Source organism: Coloeus monedula, assembly GCF_965178545.1.
Source record: "Coloeus monedula genome assembly, chromosome: 7".
Classification (NCBI taxonomy): Eukaryota; Metazoa; Chordata; class Aves; order Passeriformes; family Corvidae; genus Coloeus; species Coloeus monedula.
In genome coordinates, this window is record NC_138787.1 from 17663210 (window position 1) to 17685989 (window position 22780).

Sequence of the window (22780 nt, forward strand, 5' to 3'; positions counted from 1 at the left end):
TGCTCTTCCTGAAGCTACCTGTCCCTCCAGAAAGCAGCTCCCTGCCCTTATAAACTGCTTAAAAAGCTATTACTCTTCCAGGGAGAACTCTGCAATACTGAGCAAGGTCAGTGCAGTAATGTAAAACATGGCAGCACTGGAGTTCATTGGACCAGCGTATGCCAAGTCTACTAAATAATTAACACTTACCATCACCATAACACTTTGCATATTTTACTTGGTATCTTAAACAGCTTAAATATGTTCAAGTTCTGTGTTGATGAATCAGGAGGTCTGTTCCTTTTCTGTTTTTTTTTTGAAAAGGCACTGAAGATGACTATTCTATTAACACTTTCAGCAGACCAAGGAGGAAAATACAATTGTGTTATGTTATTGTATTATTTCACACGAGATTACTCCATGTCTAACAAATATTACAGTTTCAACTCATTCTGATGAGTAGAGCAAGCTCTAGTATACTTAACCTAAGAGGAGAAGATTTTTTTTCCCCTGTGTAGAAGAGAAGAGAATGTGTTCAATCCCCCCTCATAAAAGAACTTTATAATATCAGATTTTGTAGTTTGTCTGGATTAATTACTGCAGTTTATAGCTTAAGCCACAGCCTCTTAATGCCAAAGAACTGCAATGTCAAACGTAATTGAATGCAGGTAAGGTGTAAGGTTTGTTTTTTCCTTTGTTTTGTTTTGGGGGTTTTGCTTGGGTTTTTAGTGTTGTGGGATTTTTTCTTATTTTTTGTTTTCCTATATAAACTGCCACTGATACTATAGCTAAGCCTGTGCAGTGTGGGCTACCTGGTTAACGTTTATTCTAGCCAGTTGTTTACAAAGTAGAAGAAAATTAGTTCTATTATGTTAAGTGGCTAAATGGGGCTATTTTCCTCAACCCCACTATCTGATAATTGTTTCCTTAAGCCACCAGTTGTAGTTAACAGTCCCTCAAAGGGAAGCAATGCATCATTACTTTTTACACTGTTCTTTAGTTTTACATGGGTCCTTAGCTCAATAATATGAAAGGGATTAGGCACAAACCCAACCTTCTCCCTTTCTGATGCTGTACCCCAAAGGGGTTATAGTGGTATTTATACACCAGTCATACCTACTGATATTTCCTCAGCACATGTTATTTCATGCATACAAAAAAAAGGCATGTTTTATGAAAAAGAAATTCAAGAATGAAAGGTGTGACACATCATACAGGTGTTTTTAGGGCTTGCCATAAATGATTAGAATAATTATTTATCTAAATTTAAACTTTTATCTACAAGAAATTGTCATTCCTAATGCTGCTTTTTAAATGCTACGTTTGTAAACACTATCTATGGCCCTCTAGCAACCTTACTTACATGATTCTCAAATCTGAAGATACCCAGTGCCCAGAAAAGCAGAAGGATCAATGCTGTGCTTGAAGATGTGCAATATCCCTTTCTGAGCACAGGACACAGTCAAGGCAGGGTGACAGCTGTAATGGGGCGGTCGGGGGAAAGGAAGATGCATCCACAGTAAAGTCTTCCTCAAGCTACTCTTCCTATAGTTCAAAGCACCATGATTTCAGTTTTCATGGTGGACTGCAGCTGTGTACCTACCTGCAGTCAGTACCTCCCCAGATGTAAAGCAATTTAGAGATTTACACAACCCAAACTGCCATATATGACCATTTCTTCACTCAAGGAGTATATGAAGATTGACTTAAGCAGGCTTTGTATTTCCCATAGCCTCAAGTCCCAGACTACATCTGTTTTCTGATACACAACCCCAGAGTTAAAATAGCTCCATTTATCACAGTGTGATTGTACGCAGACAAATCAGCCTGTCTGTTTCCAGATAGTGAAAACAACTGTTATTAATCACAATTACAAGACAAACACCAAAGGAAATTGCACCAGGATTTTCTTTTACACCACACAATAGACCAGGCAGTACTAAGAGTGACAAGGCCTGAAGGTCAGTAAATAAAACTGACAATATTAGGCTAATTTTCAGCAGCACATCTACTAAGAACTGGAAAAAATTCATCTTGAATATTGAACACAATGCCAGACAAAACCACTCAAAGTAGAAAATATGTATCAGTATCAGAGGCAGTCATGCAAACAACAGGAGTATACAAAGTCAAACAGAAACCCCATTTCCATAGCTGTGGAGTCACAAAGTTCAAGCGTGCAAGGGTTTGAAATGCTATAGAATAGTTTTTTTTCTTGTTCAACACATGCTGTAAGCAAGGTTTTTATATGCTGAGGGCAAATACATCCAAATGTGTGACAAGCTCCAGCTGCATGCAAGTTAATGGATGAAATGCTAGTCAGTAAAATAGAGCTGCCACAGCAGGGAAAGCAGGAGAGTACATCATGGGGCTAATTCCACATCTAGTGTGTGAGAATTGACAGGTCCACTACACCACCATATTAAAGATTTAATCAGAGGACCATAAGAGCATATCAAACAAAAAATACTGAAACCTTTTCACTCATATTATTACCTACACATCCTTCAATATCCTGATATTGCTAAAGCCAGGTCCATTTCAGTTTCCATCACAAAGCAGGATGCCTGAAAACAGCCCTAGCTAAAATTTTCAAGTCTAGGAAGTCACTGACTGTTTCAAAGTACAACTTCTGCCCTTAGTTTTTTTCCCCACATAGAACTTTTAGAATGACAAAGTTTTTCTCTAGTTTTAAACCATTACCCTTCTTCTTTGCTCTTATATCTGTGACCAGGCAATGTCCCACGAGAGCAGAGAAAAGAAATGCATTAAGATAACCAGTTTCAAGAAGATAGCTGCACAAATCATACTGACTTCACAAGTCTTCCTGACATCCAAGGTTACAGCATTACATAGGACACATGCAATCAAATTAGGCTATCCATGTAGGTGGGAAAAGCATATGTAAAGCATCAGGTATAGGAAGTATCATTTATACATTACATTGGTTCTTAATATTAAAGCAGAAAATACCTTGCGAAGATGCTAGTAATACAGGGCAAGTAATTCCCAAACTCCAAGAGAGGAAACTAGATAGCTAGAACTTATCAGACAGCAGACCAGTAATGTCAACACTTACTTAACATCAATTATGCAACAAATGGTAGATTGCAACACAGTCCAGTTTAAAGTCACTGGCTCTTTCATTCAGACACTTTGCCTAAGTGCTCTAGAATTTGGGCTAACAGCATTCACAAAGACACAGGGGCCACAAAACTGTCTTAAAACTCTGAAACTCCCATTTCAAGTCTTTGTAGCTGAATATTTATCTGCACAAGGATCAGCAGAAGTTGTTTAAGACAAACTGAACAAACTGGAAAAAGAGTGAGAAATTTCTAGATAAAATGCCAGGAGATCTCCTTTCCCCTCAACCGCCCCCCAGTAATTTCTGTTAATGCCGCAAAATACTTTTCAGAGTTCTACTACAAATTATTTTATGTACTCATGAATATTTAGCAGTATCAAAGAGACTAGTATTAGACTGAGAATATTACCTCCATGGTGATGTGAAAGACTTCCTCCATTGGCAAGTATTTCTTCTCTAGCAGCCCTCTAAATTTGAAAGATATGTATTTATTCAACAGAAAATGCACAAGATTTTTAGATTTCATTAAATGCTTGCTATTGCACTCATACATACAAGTGTATGAAAAGTTTCTAAAGTAATTAGGGTACACTATATAAACATTATACTTCAAGTCTGCAGATAAAGGTAAGTAAGAGTCTTCTAAATAAACATTATGAAAGCCAAGACATTTCAAATGGCATCTCTTGTAATGAATTTATTACTCAACAATAGAATATTCTGGATCACTTTCCCATTGCCAAAACTTAAATAGTCCAGTGGCTGGGGTTGTCATTTGGAAGATGATTAAGTCTCAATAAAGAAGTGTGAAAACAGGGTTGTCAGAGTGATTCAAGACCATTATTCAGATCAGAGTTCAACCAAGATCTCCAAGATCCTGGCTGAGGCAGTGAGGTACTTTACAAATGACAACCCTTTCATGAGAGTAGTTTGTGGCAGAAAACAAAATTTACTTTTTTATGTTAATGTTCAAGTTGTAGAATCTTCTTTGCCATTCACCTCTCAATAGTAGAGAGCTTAGAAGGTGTAACAATGGAAGTTTTCTAAGCCCAAGAACTACATGTTTTTTTTTCAAGAGAGTGTACTTTTTTAGGAATAACATATATAACTGTACCCATGCAGTTAAGAGATTTCTTTCAGTCTGCCATAGAGTACATATACTTGGTCAGCAAATTCTCTTTGTTAGGTCAAATTTAGTCACTACAATGGAAGATGTGCATCCAGGTCATCACATTAACTCCAGTAAAAGTAATATCTAGGTATTAGTACAGTTTCATTAAATAAACACTCAAGTATTACATTCTTCAGTGCCCTACATGCAACAGGCATGGAAGCCTTTGAACTTGTAGGTAAAACTTTGCATCTGCTTGCTAAACTCAAGAGAAATTTCTAAAGAATAAGCATGAGAAGAATGATATCCTAGTTATAAATACTATTTCTCCACAGTCCTGTTAGCAATTTACTGGTGCTGAAGTTTGAGCATAGGAACCAGAAGGTAGGACAAAAGGCAGTTTGGCCATAGTCTTTCTAAGAATTATGTCTTCAAGGTAACAAGGATATTAGTTTCCCCTAACTAGGCAAGTACAGTGTTTCATCAGCCAAAGTGTTAAAGCAGAATTATTGCAGAGCTTCTTTGCCAATGCTGAAGCAGCCTGCAACTGGCCTAACAGACTGGACTTAGACCAGTGCTTATCTGGGCCTAACAGAAATAGCATGAGACACTCCCATTCCTTACTCTCTACATGCAGCACTATTAATAAGGGATGATCTTGATAGTTTTACCATGCATCTTACAGACTGAGTATTAAGCAGAAGAAGTAGCTTTGTAAATAACAGAACTAAGGAAGACTAGTTTCCCATGGATTTGGGGCTTAAGGTTTGAAGTTTCTGCCATCCAAGAAACTCCAGGTCATCTCTCCTATACTTCAGTCAGAACTGTTGATTTACTGATATCTAAAACAGTCACCTGGTAGTCTTTTCTCTACTTGATGAACTATTAACATGTACCTCTTATTACGAATAATGATCAAAGCTTTACGGACAGACTTGTGAGATCTTTCCTGCAAAACTCAGTAAGCTTGGCCAACAGGTTCAGAATATAATACAAGTCATCAGCTTTTCCCCCTTTATCTATTGTTGCATTTTGTATACATTACCTCAATTTGTTCATAGACATGAATAGGATCACTAATTCCTCTGTAGTTAAAGGCAAAGTAGAAGTAGACACATGCACCTGCATCATAAGTCTGTGTCACCCTGTTGAAGAGAACTGCATTACAAACAAAGCTTTATGACATTAAGCCAACCACTGTGACATTATAAAATTCGTAAGATTATTTCTCTTATTCAAAGGGATAGCATCTTATTAAAATTTTTTTTATCCTTTTTGCTCATAATCCATGAGCAACTCAATGCTATGACTTTGAATGTTGAAGCTCTTAAGTCATTACACTTGACTCTTGTCCATATAAGCAAGAGTTTAAAGCCTAAGCAATTGCTACTAATCCCTTGAATTCCCCACTCTTACATGTAATCCATTTGCAGGTTCAAGAGGAAGGTCATGGCCACTAGTATTTGTAATATCATCACTAGATCTCTTACTAAACAAGGATTCAAGAAAAAATATTTAGATTATTGCACAGCTTACCTACAGGTGGAAAGAGGAGCAAACTGAACACCCTTTTCTTTGCATTCTCTTACTATCCTTTCCTTTACATTTCTGCAAAGGTCCAAAACCCTGTAATGGGAAACTCGTTAAAATATAAAATTTTAGTATGTGATTTTATACAACTTCTAAAAAAAAAAAAAAACTTCAGCAACCTTTTTTAAAAGCATAATCTAATGCAATGTAAGAGGACCTTCTAAATCAGTGTTAACTAGCTTAGACTTTGTTCTAAGAATAGTAATCATCAAGACTACACTGCTTTTTCTGCACTTCTCCTGACAGCAAGTTTACTCAGAAACAGAGAACCTAAAAGCTCTTTTTCATAAGGAAAAGGTGTCAAAAGTGCTCAAAAAAAAAAAAAAAAGAAGGAGATTACCTACTTCTGAATGTTTTTACTTTCTTAGCAAAACAGCCTCAAAGTTTTGGCAGAGTAGTTAACAAACACAGGAGAAAGCTGGAGAACTCAAAGGTCTGGCAAACTCCGCTAACCTCATACCTTTGTTTTGCTGCAAGACCAAAACTGGAGATCCTTCAGCTGTGCACTACTGTGCCAGCTTGAAATGCTTTAATTCTAATATGGCAAAGAGCTGTTAGACCTTTACATAAGCCATGCTTGTTCTGCTTTTTATTAAAAATCTTCTAGGACAAACAAACTGCTAAAGCAACCAAAAGAAATCACTGTTTTTCAAATTACCATTTCTTCAGTTATACATTCTCCCACAAAGGTCTGCAGTGCTATAATTCAGATTAAGATGTTTTACACAGATTTTAAACTACATTAAAGATTCACAGAACACAAGAGAATTTAACCATTTAGTGAATAAGAATGTCAACTAAATATTTTATTCAAGTATCTGCTACCCATCAAGAACAAGTTAATCAGTTTATGGAAAGTTACATGGTTCTTACAGGTCAAAGCAGAAAAAGGTTTTCAAAGCATTTGCTTTGGTGACAACAATTTTAAGTACTTTCTTAAGTTCTTAAGTAAAAATTCAGTGTCTTCTGAAATGAGGGAGAGGCAAAACAAATTGGTGACTAAGCAGTTAGCATGCTTCAAAATCTATAAAGCTGAAGTAAAATAAGGAGCACTTTTGCTTTTAAATTGTCCTCAGATTTCTTCTACGCAGTTAGGATACTTTGCCAATTTCAAATGGGCTGGAATTTACCATTGCCACTAAATTTAATAGCAAGAGCATAGGCTTGCCAGCTTAAGTCATCATACTTTGCATTGAATACTGTAAAGCTTTGATTCAAATCACTTTAGATCCTACTTAAGAGATTTCTGGCTTACCAAATGGACAGGAGCATCCAAAATGATTCTGTATATTAAACTCTGTTGTGGGTCAAATGTTTCTCAACCATAGCTAACAGATAGAACAATTTTAGGAAAAAGATCTCAATCTTGGGCAAAAGTTACCTTTTCAGTTTTCATTTCCCTACATTACTGGAAAAAGAAAAAAGTAATTTAAATATACTTATTTTTTTTCATCTTCACTACAGACTCATCCATTTGAAATACACTGCTGATCCCACACACGTGGCTGCTCATCACCCACTGCAGTTATTGTCACTAATGTCCTGCTTCCTAAACAGGGTAATTTCAAGTCCTAAATTTGTTATAGTAAGCTAACCTAAGAAGAAATGTTACTGAATACTTGTTACATTGCATTTACAAAATCCTGGTATGTAATTTATCAGCAACTTTAGCAAGAACACACAGCTGCAAGACTTGAGGTATGTCAGGGTGCATCCAATATACACAAGGCCTAAATTAAGCATCCTCATGAGCAAACAGGAGTTAGGAATAATTTGAATGAAATCAAGTTTTAAGAAATTCTTAAGAGTAATCACAGTTTACCTATCCCAAGGAACAGACGTCTCAAATGATTCTCCTATTACATAGTAATCCAGGCCCAGGTCCTAATAAAAAGAATAAGGAAATTATTAGTAACATTCAGCATCAGCATCTGGGATTCCAGTGTATGCTATACAGCTAACAGTTGAACAATGTTTTAGTTTGCAGGAGAAAAACAGATATTCTAATTTAGCAAAACCATCATATGTCCCAGTGACATAAGTTTATTATTATGGAAATAGGGAAGCTCTTAAAAGACAAAGATGACAAACATTTTGATGTCATGGCTACAATGAGACAACTTGTCAGACTGTCAGTACATCTACACTAATCAAATATTTGTATCACTCTAATATCAAACCAAGTGCTTCACTGTGCTAATCAGTATAACACCTAGTAGAAACATTTTTTTTGGAATGTAGTTGCTATCTAGATAGAAAAAAGACAAACATCTGCCCATCTTACACACAGCCTGCTGAAATAAAGGGAGATTCAGTGATTTGACCCCAACAAATCAAGCACTCAGGATGTGCATATTGTTCTGAAAAATAAAATCTCAAACAGTAAGACTAAAATTCATAAGAACAGCTGCAGCAGTTTAGACTAAAAGTCTGTTGTCTTGGAATTCTGATTTAAAGCACAGTCATAAGCAGGTCTCCAAAGAAGACTAAAAAGACAAGTGAACACATGAGCTTTTCAAGTACACTCCAAGCCCCTGATTTCATTCAGCCTGTGGATTCTTCAATCTAATTCTCCCTACCCTTTATAAGAAGCTATTTTCTTAACAAGAATATAAATAATGTCTATATGGTGTTTTGCAGATGAAATTCCATGAATAATCACTGCTCAGAAATGGAAGAGATACAAGCCCTGGGAGAAGTCTGAGATATCACCCAAGGAAGGCTGCACTCAGATTTCAGAGAAAGCATCTTCAAAGAAACATCTCTATGTTTTGTTACATTAATTAACAGAAGTTTCAGCAGACAGACAAAAGCTGACCTACCCGAAGGTAAGCGATGACGAATGTCAGCATGTATCCTCTCTGTCCATTATCTTCTCCTGCTGCCAAGCCACTGCAATTTACAAGAATTTAATTAATTTTCCACCCAATTAGTCACCAGTTTACAAAAATATTTATAAAATAACTTTGATTATTAAATGTATGTGCAAGTTTAGCTGCCTAAGCTGTATTAAAATACAGCTTGTTAATAGTAAGATCTCTTCAATAGAAATCGGAAGTTACTTCAGACCAGACCTTTTTCATTTCTCTTTTCTGTCCATAACTGGGAGATCAACTTAAAATATTTGATGTGATCTTAAAATAACAGCCTTCAAAACTCATAAAAGAGTGGAGAAACACAAGTAGACACAGTACATCCCAGATATTAATTAACAGGAACATGGGTAACTACATTTCTAAGCATGTTGAATTTGTGTACTTGTATGCTCACAGGTCATGAGACCCCAAGACTTAAGATCGCCAAAGCGTAAGAGATCTGAATGAATTTAAAAAAGACACAGCACTAAAGAAAAAGGAAGCCTTGCTTTCACTAGTCTATCAAGGATCATGATGAAAGCATTTGTTTTAACTATTGGTTTCTAAGAACAAGAAAGTGCTATGCATCTGGAATCAGTCTTCCTACAAGCTCCCATAAATCTGAAAGAGGGGGGTGTGGGGGTGCATGTGAAATCAGACACCCTGGAAGAAGCATAGAATTAAAGTATTTTATACCATAAAGCCATTACATGGTTTAGCATTTTAAACCAGGTTACACTGTTAAACGCTTCACTAATAGGCTTAATAAAACAGCACAGACAGCGCCATGTTCTAGTGGATCTAACAGTGAAGTTTCCCCCCTTATCAATACATCATCATCTTGAAATACCAAAATACAAAACGATTCACAGTTCAAGTAATAGAATGAAAGCACAACAAAAGCACAAATTTCAGAAATTATAACCTTGAAATGGATAAAACAAGACTTATGTGTATATTTGAATAGCTGAGACTAATATTAGCAATAACAGTACATTCTTGACAAATCACAGTTTTAATGATGGTTTTCATCAATCACACTTAATCAAAGCAGAAGGAAAGAAACTGCCTGATCATTATTCAGCCTGCCACTTCAATGAGTGTTTTCTGTCCCTTTGTGGGACAGAAAATCACTGCACTCTTTAAACCAAAGAAGTTTCTTGTATTTGTAAACTCACATGAACTCTGCAAAAATTTAATACCACCCTTATGATTTTGTCTCCCTTTCTGTAGTTAAAATATAGTCTAGTACTGCAAAACAAGCTGCTTCCATGCCTGTAAGCAATTAAAAGGGCTACTTTCCACTTTAATAACATCCATTCTATATTTACTAAAATATTCTTCTGCAATACACAGTCAGCTGAAGTTTTTCAGTAAAGTTACCTAAGAGTTAGTACAAGCCATGTGTATCAAAGGGAATATTCAGTAGCTAATTGATTGCTGACACTTCAAACTAGTAAATTGAGAACATATCTGTACAGTAACCACTACAAAAATATGGTAGGCCAATTTTTCCCTGGACAGTTCATTCCCAGCTTCACATTGAAAATGTTCTTTGAAAAGCATACCCAAACTTGGTAGCAATATCATAGACTTGCTTTTCATGCTGAAGAACCTTCTCTCTGTCACCCTCAAAGAGCAAGGTAGCTACACACAGTATGTTGGGATCAAATCCTTTAAACTGCAAAGAGAGACAAACTTTCCATTAGTCACAGTCTACGTGGTAGAACACAAGGAACAAGTTTTTAATTTTCAAACACATGGCACGTGCCCTGGTCAGTAAGTGTTGCTGCAATTAAGAGGAATGATTGGCAAAGAAAATCTTTCAAAAATTTACTCCCCGAACACCTAAGTTTTTCCTTGACAGGACAGGTCAACTGAAATAACAGAAATTATCTGTCACCTCTTTCTTCCTGTTAGAAAGCAGGATAGACATAACAGCTGTCTACCTATGCTGTAGAAAAAAACAGGTCTTAAATGCTTTGAGCAATAGAGACATTTATCTTCTATCAACTATTCCTATCAACTGTAAAAGCAGGAAGAAGACCATGACCACCATGAATGTGGAGGGAAGGAAAAACTTCTGGGCAATCTCTAAACCAAATATGTATTCCCTAACAAAAGAAGTCCCAAGACATATGTTGTTTACCACTTCAATAGTCCAAGAAAAAGCAGCAGAATCAACACTATTCACTGCCTTCCAAAAGTAAGCCCACTTGTGGAAGATCATGAAATTTTCTACATTTGAATACCCATACTTGCAGGAACCCTCCAGTTAGCTAATTTGGAGGAAAAAATCAATAATAAGACAAAATATTTAATACAAAAAATTATGTGCCTAGGTGACATCATTTTAGCACCAAATAATTGTAGGTTAAAAAGGAATGAATTTCAGAAAGACAAAAAACCAATTTATATGGGCAAATCAGCCAAATATCTTGAGGATCTTGCAAAATTCTAGCTCACTGTAATAACAAGGTAGATCATGCCTTGACAAAATCTAGGAAGATAAAAACATAGTATAGTGTTGGCCTTGCTCCATCACTATTAACTGATGATCACTGGTCTGCAAGCTGGGTAAACTGGTTCCAGTCTTCCCCTGCCACCAAGTTACTGTCAGACAAGGCACAATAATCTCTTGTACAGGTATGACCAGTGACAACAGCTCTCTTGGATTAACTCCTCAAACACAATCTCATTTGAATTAAACCACCTTTAGAACCTCAAATTCTTGCACTGCAGTATCAGTTACCCCCAAACTCAGCTGCACTAGAAGCAGTTTACCAAAAAATCTTGAATTTTATGAATAGCACGCAAAATTCAAACCAATGTTAAAAACCCCAAAATTACCTTTGTGATGTAGAATTTTTTCAGTCCATCCAAAAATGATGTAAAAATGGAAGCAACTTGTGGTTTAAGAGCATGACCTTTGGCAAAAAGCAGAAAAAGGCATATTAAGGCAAACAGTGCTTTTAAGATTCTTACTTCAAGGGGCAAATAAAAAATGGCTTGGTAGTCAAAATTACTAGAATTGCTTGGAGCACTTTGATTATCAAAATTAAAGAGAATTCTCTCTACTCATTTAGAACATTATTTAGGAAAAGGTTTCATTAATTTTTTGAAGACATATGTACAACTGTGCACAAATATTTGACACTTTAATTAAGGCTGCCTTAGTTTAGATTTCACAAGCCTATGGCACGTGGAAAATTTTTAAGAGAGCACTTCATTAGTTTTTATACCTCAAAACTAAGCAAAAATCAGTGACTTTTTTTAAAGTTATACCAAAACCACTGAAACAAACAGCTAAAAATGGTGCAAGGTAGGAGTTAAGCAATTTTTTCCTTAACAGTTACACCACTTGTGTGAAGCTTTCTACATAAAGCTAGTAATTGCTTCCTTAATGACAAACGGGGAACTAAAATTACCAGGATATATAAATGGTGTCTTGGAGCCTGTTAAATTAACATCTCTGCCTCAGGACTGGGTTTAATTGAGATGAAAGTCTTTTACTGTTTGTTCCATTGTTTTCAGTCACAAACAACTTCTGAACTCTCATTACTGCTTCACTTTAGCAGCCTGGCATCTGGCCTACATGCTGTGAGCCCAATTCATAAAAAGTTATGCACCATTTACATACTTCCTTCTAAAATACTTCACAAAGCATTTCCTCCTGAATAACACATGAACTTCAACAACTGACTACTCTTCCTTCCTCTTCAGCAAAGGGGGACTCTCTCTGCAGATACAAACCCCAATGAGTACACCTACAAGCACACTTCAGTAAGCACACAGAAATCATGAAAGGACATGAATTTATTAAACCACAATCTAAAAATTTACTTCATAATGACTACAAGAAAAATCGATATTGACACACCTGAAACTATGTTTACAGGTTGTAATTGGTCAAATTGTGCTTCCCAAATAAAAAAGAAAGAAAAAGAAATGCATCTGCCTTCTGTTGGACATGTCTGAGCAGAACAGTGTAACACAAAAGAGTGAGCAAAGCAAGCAGCAAGGCTTGCTGGGCCTCTCAGGTCTTACAAATGACAATTTCCTTGGTTTGAAAAATGAAGTCCAGCTTTCTCAACACCATTATATTAATGCCATTTGAAGTTGAGATTCATCGCTGAGGCTTCTGTGCAAAAGAACTTTCAGAAATTCTGACTTGTTGAAGTGCTATTAAAATAGAGATTTCAAGGTCAGTCACACTTCCCATTTTCATCTTCTGGGTACCAAAATAGCATGGTCTCAGCAAGTTCTGCAAGCTATTAGCTTTTGGGTTGAGGAACTTTAGGGTCTCCATGAGAGTGTCTTGAGACAGAACATACCTTCTGCCAAATTTCCTAGAGTTTAAAATGACAGCTTTCCCTAAGAATTGCTGAGAAATGATTGTTCTGCATGTTTGACATTGTCCTATTTAGGTGTTTGAACTAGTTGAAATTTTATAAAATCTTTTGTCTTCAGGAATCTTCTGGTACCTTCACTGGCTTTCAATACCTAAAGCCTCACAGCTTAGATGTATTTGCACACAGTTACAGCATTTACAACATCTGATCTTTTTTTGAAAACAGACAGATCACTTTGCAAAAATATCATTGCCTCTCTACCACCCAATCAAACATTATCACATCAGAATATTTTCAAAAAACCTACTACTTCTAAGGAATCTGTTGAGATGCTTTCATGAAATTTAAAGGAATCAACCCACTTACCTTGAAAATAAGGTGCTGGCATTCTGATTTTTTTTTCCTATCCAATTTCTCATTAATACTCTTAGGAAGAGAATGTTTCAAGTACTATATTTTAAAACTAGATCTCTGCTCCTTTACAGCAAAATAGAGGAAGTGACTCCAGAATTTCAATTTCACCAATAGACTAAATGTCAAGAAAGGAAACATAGCAGAAAACTCATCTCATGTATTTATACGCAGAGCATGGCTCTATCCTGACTCAAGTAGTTGATACTGCTTCCTCAAAGACAGGCTTCTGTTTCTGAAACCACATATTATGGCACTATCTGGAGTTTGAACTCTAGGTTCACTGCTCTCTGTCTGGATTTGAGCAAAAGAATTACTACCCAGAACAGACTCAGGCTACTAAAAACCCTTTGGAAAGTGATACTCCACGATGAGCTACATACTTACCAAACTGAAACTGTGCATTGTCAACAAGGCGAATTGAAGCAGGAGCACATCTCTTGGAGGTGAAGTTAGGGGAATAAAAGGGGGGAAGAATAAAAAGATTATGTATATAGTTGGTTTTAAAATTCATTACAATCAAATTTGCATTTTAAAATAGCATAAAAGAAAGCACACTTTGGTACCAGAGACCTCTGGCCATCATCATCATTGAAAGGGGGTTTTCATTGAAAGCTTGTTTTCACTTGTATAGCAACATCTACTAGGTATGTCTAGATATAATGCATTGAGAATTTTCAGTTTAACATCAAGCCAACACAGTAATAGTCCAAAAACTTTGATCTTCAAATTTTGAGTGTTTTTCTAAAACGGCACATGCACTAAAGATAGTACACTTTTTTAATACATCAAGCTTATGTTTCTGTGTAATCAGAGATACACACAATAAAAATCCACTAAAAAAGTTTAATTGTTGAGGGTCACTCTGGCATGCAGCTGAGCACAACACAGCTGCTCACTCAGCCCCCTTCCCAGTGGGATGGGGAAGAAACATCAGGAGGACAAAAGTAGAAAAACGCATGGGTTGAGATGAAAACATCTTGGTAAACAAAATGAGAAACAAACCCACAAAAGCATGATGTAAAAAGCAACCAACTACCATCAGCTGACCAATATCCTGCCAGTCTTCAAGCAATGGCAATCCCCAAGAAACTCCCCCCTCTAGTTTTATTTATGATCATGACATTATATGGTATCTGCCTTTGGTCAGTTTGGGTCAGTTGTCCTAACTGTGTACCCTCCCAGCCTCTTATCTGCTCCCAACATACTTGGTGGGAAGAGAGGGAGAAACAGAAAAAGCCTTGACATTGTGTACACATTGTTTAGCAATAACTAAAACACTGGTGTGTTAACACTGTTTTGGTTACAAGTACAGAAGCTAACACCACACATGCTGCTATGAAGAAAGTTCACTCCATCCTGGCTAGACCCAGTACACTCATGCTCTGCCATCAGACTGCAATTAAAATCTGTACTTGGGTCTAGATTCTGCACTGTACAGAAATCTCAAAAACTGTAAGAACAGCTGCCTTCAGCTAGGTAAGTTTCTGGTCATGCATATGCCTACACCATATAACCTCTGATGGTCATGTCCAATTATACTGAAATGTATGGCCAGAGGGATATGACAAAGTCTGAATTTTAGGCTAGTCATCATCTAATCACATGGATATGGAAGTACTCCTCTTCCACATCATTTGACATGTTCACCCTTCACAGTATCATTAACATGTATTTGGTCACACAAGAGGAAGAAAGAACATGAAGAACTAAGAGAGCTTGACAGGCAGGTCAACAGAAGAGACTGTGGGAGTGGTTTTAAATGAGACCAACCCACCCACAACCTGCAGGTTGATTATTCTTACATTAAAGTGGACTGATACATAAAAGAAGGAGCTTTTCTGAAAGCAATCACTGTAATTACTATTGAGATTGATGTGAGGGGCAACAGAAGAGAAGAATAATAAGTAGTTCAGGCTCAAGTAAGCAGTGAAACAGCAGCAGCAGCAACAGAAGCTTAGAAATGGAGCAACATTAAGTGGCAAATAGTGCCTCTTTTTTTCCTCTCTAACTAAGCCCATGGACAGGAAAAAGACATGAGTTCCTTAATTGATTTTAAATGTTGATCAGCCAAATGATTAAGCATTCCCAAAAAGTCTGCTTTGGTACCTTTAACAAGAAGGACAAGCACCAGCAGTAGAAGCACAACAGAAAAACTGGCAAGTGCTGCTGACTAGCATATACATGTCATTCATATACCAGTTTGAACATCTGGCTTGGAACATTAAGCCATTAATTTAGACCAATCACTGGAAAAAATGTGAAGCTGTGTTTAGTTTGCCATTAATTAAAACATTTCTGAAATTATTTTCGCAATTCAGGGTACATTCTACTGTTCATATACACAATTTGGTATGTTTTGCACAGAGCAAAGCAAAGTTAGTCAGTGGAGAAAGAGGCTAGCCAGAGTAAGATTTGTTTGGAAGCACAGCCTTGAGGAAAACTATTATAGAACTTGGATACCTATGTACTTCTCTGCCTGAAACCATCTGACTGCACTATTCGCTAAATACTACAGTGTAAGCACAATTCCACCTGGAAATATCCGTCTCACCTGTCCATGTCACTGTGCTCCAGGCACTGATTTCTAAATACAGGCCATATCCTTCCACTGCATTCCTTTTGTTCCTTTACCACTTCAAAGCCATAAATTCAACTGCCTTTTATATGTATGCTTCAACTCAATTCCTGTCAACACTGGTCCCTTTTACACAGTCCTAATTAATCTGAGGGTAAAGTTCTCAGCTTAAGGAGATACAAAGCTGAATTTTTCAGGCTGCAATACGAAAACAACTCCCACTGAAGCAAGCCATTAAAAGGCTTGTCCATGTTTTGGCTCAGAATACCAAGAAAAGTCATAATGTGCTCAGTCCTCAACTGCGTAATTTCCAAAATCCTCATGGCCCATATCCCGCATTTCATGGACCATGCATGCTTATGAGATTCCTACTCAAATTCCTGGTTATCAACTGCCAGAAATAGTGAACTATCAATACACCCTCCTACTGCTAGAATCCGTGTCTCTGAGTGAAGGCAACATCCAGCTTTTCTTTACCTGCTTTGCCACCTCCCTCAAGCAGGCCACCCCTCGCTCAAAGTTGGGGAAGACCACAGAGCCGTACTTCTGGTATTCAGGGACCGGGCGAATCTTTATCGTAACTTCAGTAACCACTCCAAGAGTTCCTTCAGGAGAAAAGAAGAACTGAGCAAAATGTTTCAAGATAACTTCTTGCAAGATATCCAACTTAACATCTACCAGAATGTTGTAAGTTAACATAAATCAGAAATCCCAAAAATTCAGTTTGCAGTAGCAGGTGATTTACTCCTCACTTTTTACATGGAGAATTTTTACAAAATATTCTCTAAATCGTGATCTTTGTTACTAGACTTGTAGGCTGACTCCACAGGTCCATTTAAAGCACGGTTAAAAGCTGCAACTTCACAGTCCTAATTAAGGTCTCAATGTATTATCCTAATGCAGGAAATTCATGCCTGCACAATGCCACCCATCAATACACTGGAAGCCACAGCATTAAAGATGCTCAAATAACCAAGCCATTACAGAAGCTGAATTAAGATGCAGTATGAGAAATTACTCTGTTTATACCTTCAGATCCCATAATGAAGTGATGGATATCAGGTCCCGTTGACATGCGAGGTACTTGACAGTTTTTTTCTACTATTCCTCTAGGAGTTACCATTTTTATATGAATCACCTGTTTAAATGAAGTGCAATGACTATAAATACTAGCATTAAGCACAGATTTTTACTATATTTATTTTCTACAAAACACATGAGGTTTGATACAGTTTGGCTTTATAGATTTTAGACATTCTGTAGGCAATCCCATGAATCCGAGGACTGTTACCAACAATTATTTTAACACAGCATGGTTTCCCCACACAACAGATTGTTTGCATTCTATGACAAATCTTATCAGCTGTTGGCTACATGCAGGCAATACCAGTTAAAACTGTTTTGCTTCTCCGTGTAGAACTTCACAGATAGAACTTTATATATACCAGGATTTTAATCCAGAACATACATCATACTACAGAGGAAAAAAGTGAGGTTAAGTTTAAGCTTTGCTTAAGTTTTGCTTTAGAACTGCTGCTCAATAAAGCTACGGTAATTCAGTCATTGATTGCTACAGAAATATTTTAATTAGGAGGAAAGAGAGAAGTAACTGTGTGAAATAGATTATCAATATAAAAGCTGCCATTAGACTGACACATGTGTAGGGCTAGACAGTTGCTTTTTAGACAATATTTTCCAGTGTTACTGCTTCCAGCTTTATTCAGGCACATGCAATAGAGCCCACGTGGGATTTTATTAATCCTCTATTCAATTCAATCCTCTATTTTATACCAAGAAAGGGCAGAGCTTCAGCTTTTCTTTAGTGGCACCTTTAAATGAAGCAAAAATTACTGAATTTCAGCTAATGGCTTTAAAACTTCAAAGCACAGGTAGCTCAGTAATTTTCACTATATGCAATTTATGAACCGTTGATTCTGCAGTAAGTGGGTTTTAGGCAGCTTATATAACACACTGCTTCGAGATAAAGTTCCTCAGAAGGTAAACACTTCCCTGAAACATTCTCACTGTGCTATTTTGAAACTCATGAACTGTTCTGAATCAATTTTCAATCCTATTTCCTCCTAATGAAAATTTCAGAAGCTGTTTTAGCCTGAAGTTATGCCTCCATAATAGAAAAGCCTTCTGCTTCACAACTCCCAGTACAAGCAAAACTATACCATTCCGTAACACTTCAGGCAGCAGCGGAACGATGACACTTTGTAAGTGCTACTAGTTTTAGTTCAGCCAGGTCTATTGAATAAAAACTGTGTAGTTCCTGCCACCAAGCTCAGTCACTGACAGTGAAGTGTCACATCTGTGCACAGAACAAATATGTCTGGACCATGAGCTGATGAAAAAGCCTGAGGTAACATGGATATATTACCTAGAGCATGCTGGAGGAAAGAAGGAAAAAATTCACACATGGAAGGGTTACTGTACAAATTATGAGAGAAAGCTGGAAGTTTGAAGCAAAAAGGAAGTCAAAGACTGAACAGTGATGATTTATCTTCAATATATTCAATGCATTTGTTGTAATGGAAAACGTAGACTTTAAAATCAAAAAGCATGCTTAAAAGTCAAAAAATTATCTGAGCTAATATAAAGATGAAGCATTTGAATGACTAAAACAGATTCAAGAGTAGAATACTGCCATTCCCAGTCCACTGCTTCCTTCTCCTGGGTTCCTACAGACCATGTGGTGGCACTACATCTCACCATGTACGCCCACATGGGCAATTAGATCAGCCTACTGATTTAAAAAATACTCCTAGCCTAGGAGATGTAGGAAGGTGGGGAGCTTGCTGTCAGAGTTAGACAGTTCAACTAAACATCCTCAGGTACACACAACAGGTAGGAAAGAACGTGGGACTTCTGGTAGTTTGATGGGATCATTACACTGGATTAATAGAGAGTCCAGAATGGTAGAAGACAGCACCAGAGTGAGGACAGGGTAACAATTCCTTAAGCTAGTCAGTGAGTTTTTACTCACTGACGAAACGAAAGTTACTTTTAGATCAGTAATAAGGATTATTACTACTAATACCAAAAGCAAGGAAACAAGCTTTTCAGTCAAGATTTGATGCCAAAACTGTATCACACGAAGAACCACAATTTACTCTCCCATTGTGAGTCATTATAAAAGTTAAATATCTGAACAGAGAAATTAGAACAAGTATTAAAACTACTTACCAGATCTTCAATGTTTCCATAGATGTTTTTTTTCATGCCTGATGCTCGTGTTGCTACCCATCCTCCTAGTGAACTGAACTCCATGGAGTCTGGTTCATGGCCTGTACAGAAGCCACTTTCAGCAAGCTAAAGAAAAGAAAAATACATCCTACAGGTCCTGCATTGACTTAGTATTCCAAATTCAATATTCTGTATTTGTTTGGTTTGGTTTTAAGTAAGTATCCTGATCACACACCCATTTATTCAAGTTTTATCTTGGATATGTACAACATGCAAATTGGTTCTGCTTCTACTGTGCATACCTGTGCTACATATCACCCTATAATATTCCTCCCCCATATTTTAAAACTGAGAACTCTATTGTTCAAAACAAGGTGCGAATTCATATACATCTGCACAAAGTTATAACTTAAATAACTGCCAACTTTGCACAAATGCTGCCAATAAATAAGGCACTTAATCTCTTGTTCCTTTCATCCTAATGTGATATGCAGCAGGTCTGCAGAAAATTTGAGCAAATTGCCTGTACTTAATTCTCTCAAGGAGAGATGTGTTTTAATATACAGCCATCTGGTTGGGCTTCCTGTATGCAACCGTGTCAACTATTTGTGATGCAGATCATGCATTCCTGTACATTAAGTAGTCACTTGTTTCTCATTTTTCTGTATTAACTTGGCTTTGCCATCTGCACAGCACCTGAAGTTGACTGGATGCCCTCAGAATTACAACATGAAAGCTGTCAAACTGCAAAAATTAAAGGCCAAGCACCCTCACATTAAGTGATAACTGCATCAGAGCATTTGAGATAATCAGTTTGCACTGACCAACTGATAACAATCATGTTGGACAGCTGTATTTAAGTATACCATATAACAAGGACCATTAACTATGTTCTGTTGTACAGAGTGGTTCTAACTTAAAGACTGAAAGTCACTTCTACATCCTCTCTACAGCAATTCATTTAGCTCATGGTTCTCTCTATACCACAGGAACTTGTGGCTTTGTATGTTTACTGGTCATGTATTAGGATGGGTTCCTAACCATTGCATGTAATTCTTACCAGCTGCATGAAAACACACAAGAATTAAGCTAGAATTCAATGATTTGGACAAGATATGAAGAATACCCAAGAAAAATATGAAAAAATACTAGAAATGTAACCAGATAAAAATACCTGCTTTTCCAGATCTTGTCCAACAATGCCAGCTTCTACACAAGCTGTTAAGTTTTTTTCATCTATCCAGAGGATCCGATTCTGTTGAAAAGCCAATCAAAACTACGAATCAGTGTTTAAGATTTTTGTTGATTTCCTTCTCTAACGCTATAGGATTAACATGCTTAGTCATACAATTTACTATTAATACCACTCCAGCTATTAGTTATTCCACAGCAGTGGAAGCTGAGGCTCCTTACTCCCTCCAACTGCTACACAACAGGTTTCAATTTATGAAGTCACCACTACAAGAGAGTAACACACTCACCAACTTATACCAGGAATGTTTAGAGAATAAAAAGCAAAAAAGCCAGAAAGAATAAAGTCAAAACTCTTACAGGAGTCTCCCCCTCACAAAATATGGGCTAACTAATTATTCAAAGCCAACTACTTCAGCTCCTTCAGTTACAACAGAAACTGCTTACCTGATCTCAGATGCCTATATGAATTAGTTTTTATGCAATATAGACCCTTCATATAAGTTGAAGATAACCACTAAGTGTCTATTAAAATAGTAAAGCTTCAGCAATCATCTTAACTGCTCCAAGACACACACATTTTAACTTCGACAATGCTTCTTTTCACCTTATTTTTCTTATTTTCCCTCTTCATTAATGATTACAAGAATTGGCTGGCCATCATTCAAGACACAGGGAAGTGGTTTATTTTCTGACTCAATGCTTATTTACGTATCTAGCTGACAAAAAAGCAAGATAGTAAGAATTAACCACATTTCCTTGCCACACCAAAACCTGACAGAAGTCAAAGCTATAAATCAAGGAGTTCAAATGAGGGCCTGAGTCACTACTGTACTCACTGCATTTCACTCTGCATAGGCACCTGAAGAGCTTCCTTCAATATGCAACTACCACCTCTGCAGAAAAAATCCCTTTGTTTAACTGAAGAACAACTGAGTGGAGAGAATGGAGCCAAAACCCAGGTCTTACCTTCAAGGCTAAAGGAGTTAATAAGCTCAGCAGGTACTTGGAGGCAGTAGAGCCTCACATCAAAGATAAGAGCTGTTTCTGAAGCATCTCATTACCAAGTAGCCATAAATCTATCACTTAAAAAGTACAAAGCTCCTTCATAATGGAAAGATGAAAACTAGCAATAAATTTTACAGCACTTCATTTCTAGACTGCCATAAAGCTATGAACTTCACATTCTCAAGATGTTATCTACACAAAAAAACCCAGTTATTTCTTGAAATTTTATCCTTCAAGTTGATTTATAGATATTAGGTCATCTTATCAACATTTGCTTTAAGTAATTTAAAGTCTAGTGCAAAAACTAGTGAAATTTGCAATAACAACTTCCTCTTGGCCTTTCATTTATCCTCAGATACAAATTCCAATATAGAAGAAGAGTCGCTTTCTCTAAGTTTCATCACTTAAAGTTGCTATAAGGCTTAACAGTGATTTTTTTTTATTAAATATATACAGAACATATGAAGTAGTACGGACTAATATCAGAAAAACAAACTGAAGGAGTACCACTTTAATCATCATGGTACAGATCAATATTTCCATCCCTACTTTATTCTGGAACATAAAGAAATGTCATTGTCTAGTGATCACCCAAGTAACTGTAGGATAATTTTAAAAAATCAAAATAAAACATTAAGAGAGACATACCATTTGTGATGTATCCAGTGAGACAATTGTTCTTTTTTCTTCTTCAGGACATTCAAGGGCACTAGAGACACTTGTCCCTCCTGAAAATATGGGAATGATATTGTGATTATAAAATTCTCAGGTAGATTTTCTTCCAATACCATGCCTCTCTCCCTCCTTTCTGATACGGAACTGAATAAAGAAAGATCACTAAAGTTAACTGGCTGAGGCTTGTGATTAGCCTCTTAAGGCTGTCACCTTCTCCCAGACTGGGTTTCACAAAATCAAGGCAGCAGTGGAGCTGGACAATGCTTTAGCAGCACTCCGTAACAAATGTGACATTCTGTGATCATCTCAGCTGCTTGTGTTAAGCCAAGCACAGAGCTTTAAAACAAGGAAGGATGAGAAATTACAAAGCCATTCAAGAAACAGAGAACTATAGTTGCTATATATTCTTCAGATATTACTATGGAAGCCACTACACTTCAACCTAAAAACTTGGAATAAGAAGTCTGTCTAGTACAGAAATGTAATACTTATCTGAAACCAAAAATACTGAAAGGGTTTAAGTATAAAAAAAAAAGTATAAAATCAAGCATCAGACTTCTAAGAGATTTCTAATGTATCTTTCTAGGATGTCCCAGAAGAGCTTCCAAGAAGCCTTTTGTTTCCCAAAGACTGTTACAGGCATAGGAGAAGAGAGAGTAGGATGCTTGAGATCCACAGCAGTCTCCAAGAAGAACAGCCAAGGGTAAGTATAGAGAAAGCACCAGCTAATAAAACACCCTGCAAGAGCAGTGAAGG

The 22780-nt window shown here is 36.9% G+C and overlaps 1 protein-coding gene across 2 annotated transcripts in view; it reads right to left on the reverse strand.

Moving 5' to 3' along the window:
• AGPS (alkylglycerone phosphate synthase) overlaps positions 1-22780 on the reverse strand; it is a 53304-nt gene that overhangs the window by 7059 nt on the left and 23465 nt on the right. For both annotated transcript variants that reach the window (XM_082285074.1, XM_082285073.1), the window contains 13 exons: positions 21998-22077; positions 20325-20405; positions 19151-19276; positions 16991-17099; positions 16439-16566; positions 13771-13822; positions 11471-11547; positions 10189-10301; positions 8588-8657; positions 7588-7649; positions 5712-5801; positions 5221-5320; positions 3474-3531 (listed from right to left, as the gene is read on the reverse strand). In XM_082285074.1, coding sequence (XP_082141200.1) covers positions 3474-3531; positions 5221-5320; positions 5712-5801; positions 7588-7649; positions 8588-8657; positions 10189-10301; positions 11471-11547; positions 13771-13822; positions 16439-16566; positions 16991-17099; positions 19151-19276; positions 20325-20405; positions 21998-22077 — 1146 coding nt within the window. The remainder of the gene's footprint in view (positions 1-3473; positions 3532-5220; positions 5321-5711; positions 5802-7587; positions 7650-8587; positions 8658-10188; positions 10302-11470; positions 11548-13770; positions 13823-16438; positions 16567-16990; positions 17100-19150; positions 19277-20324; positions 20406-21997; positions 22078-22780) is intronic.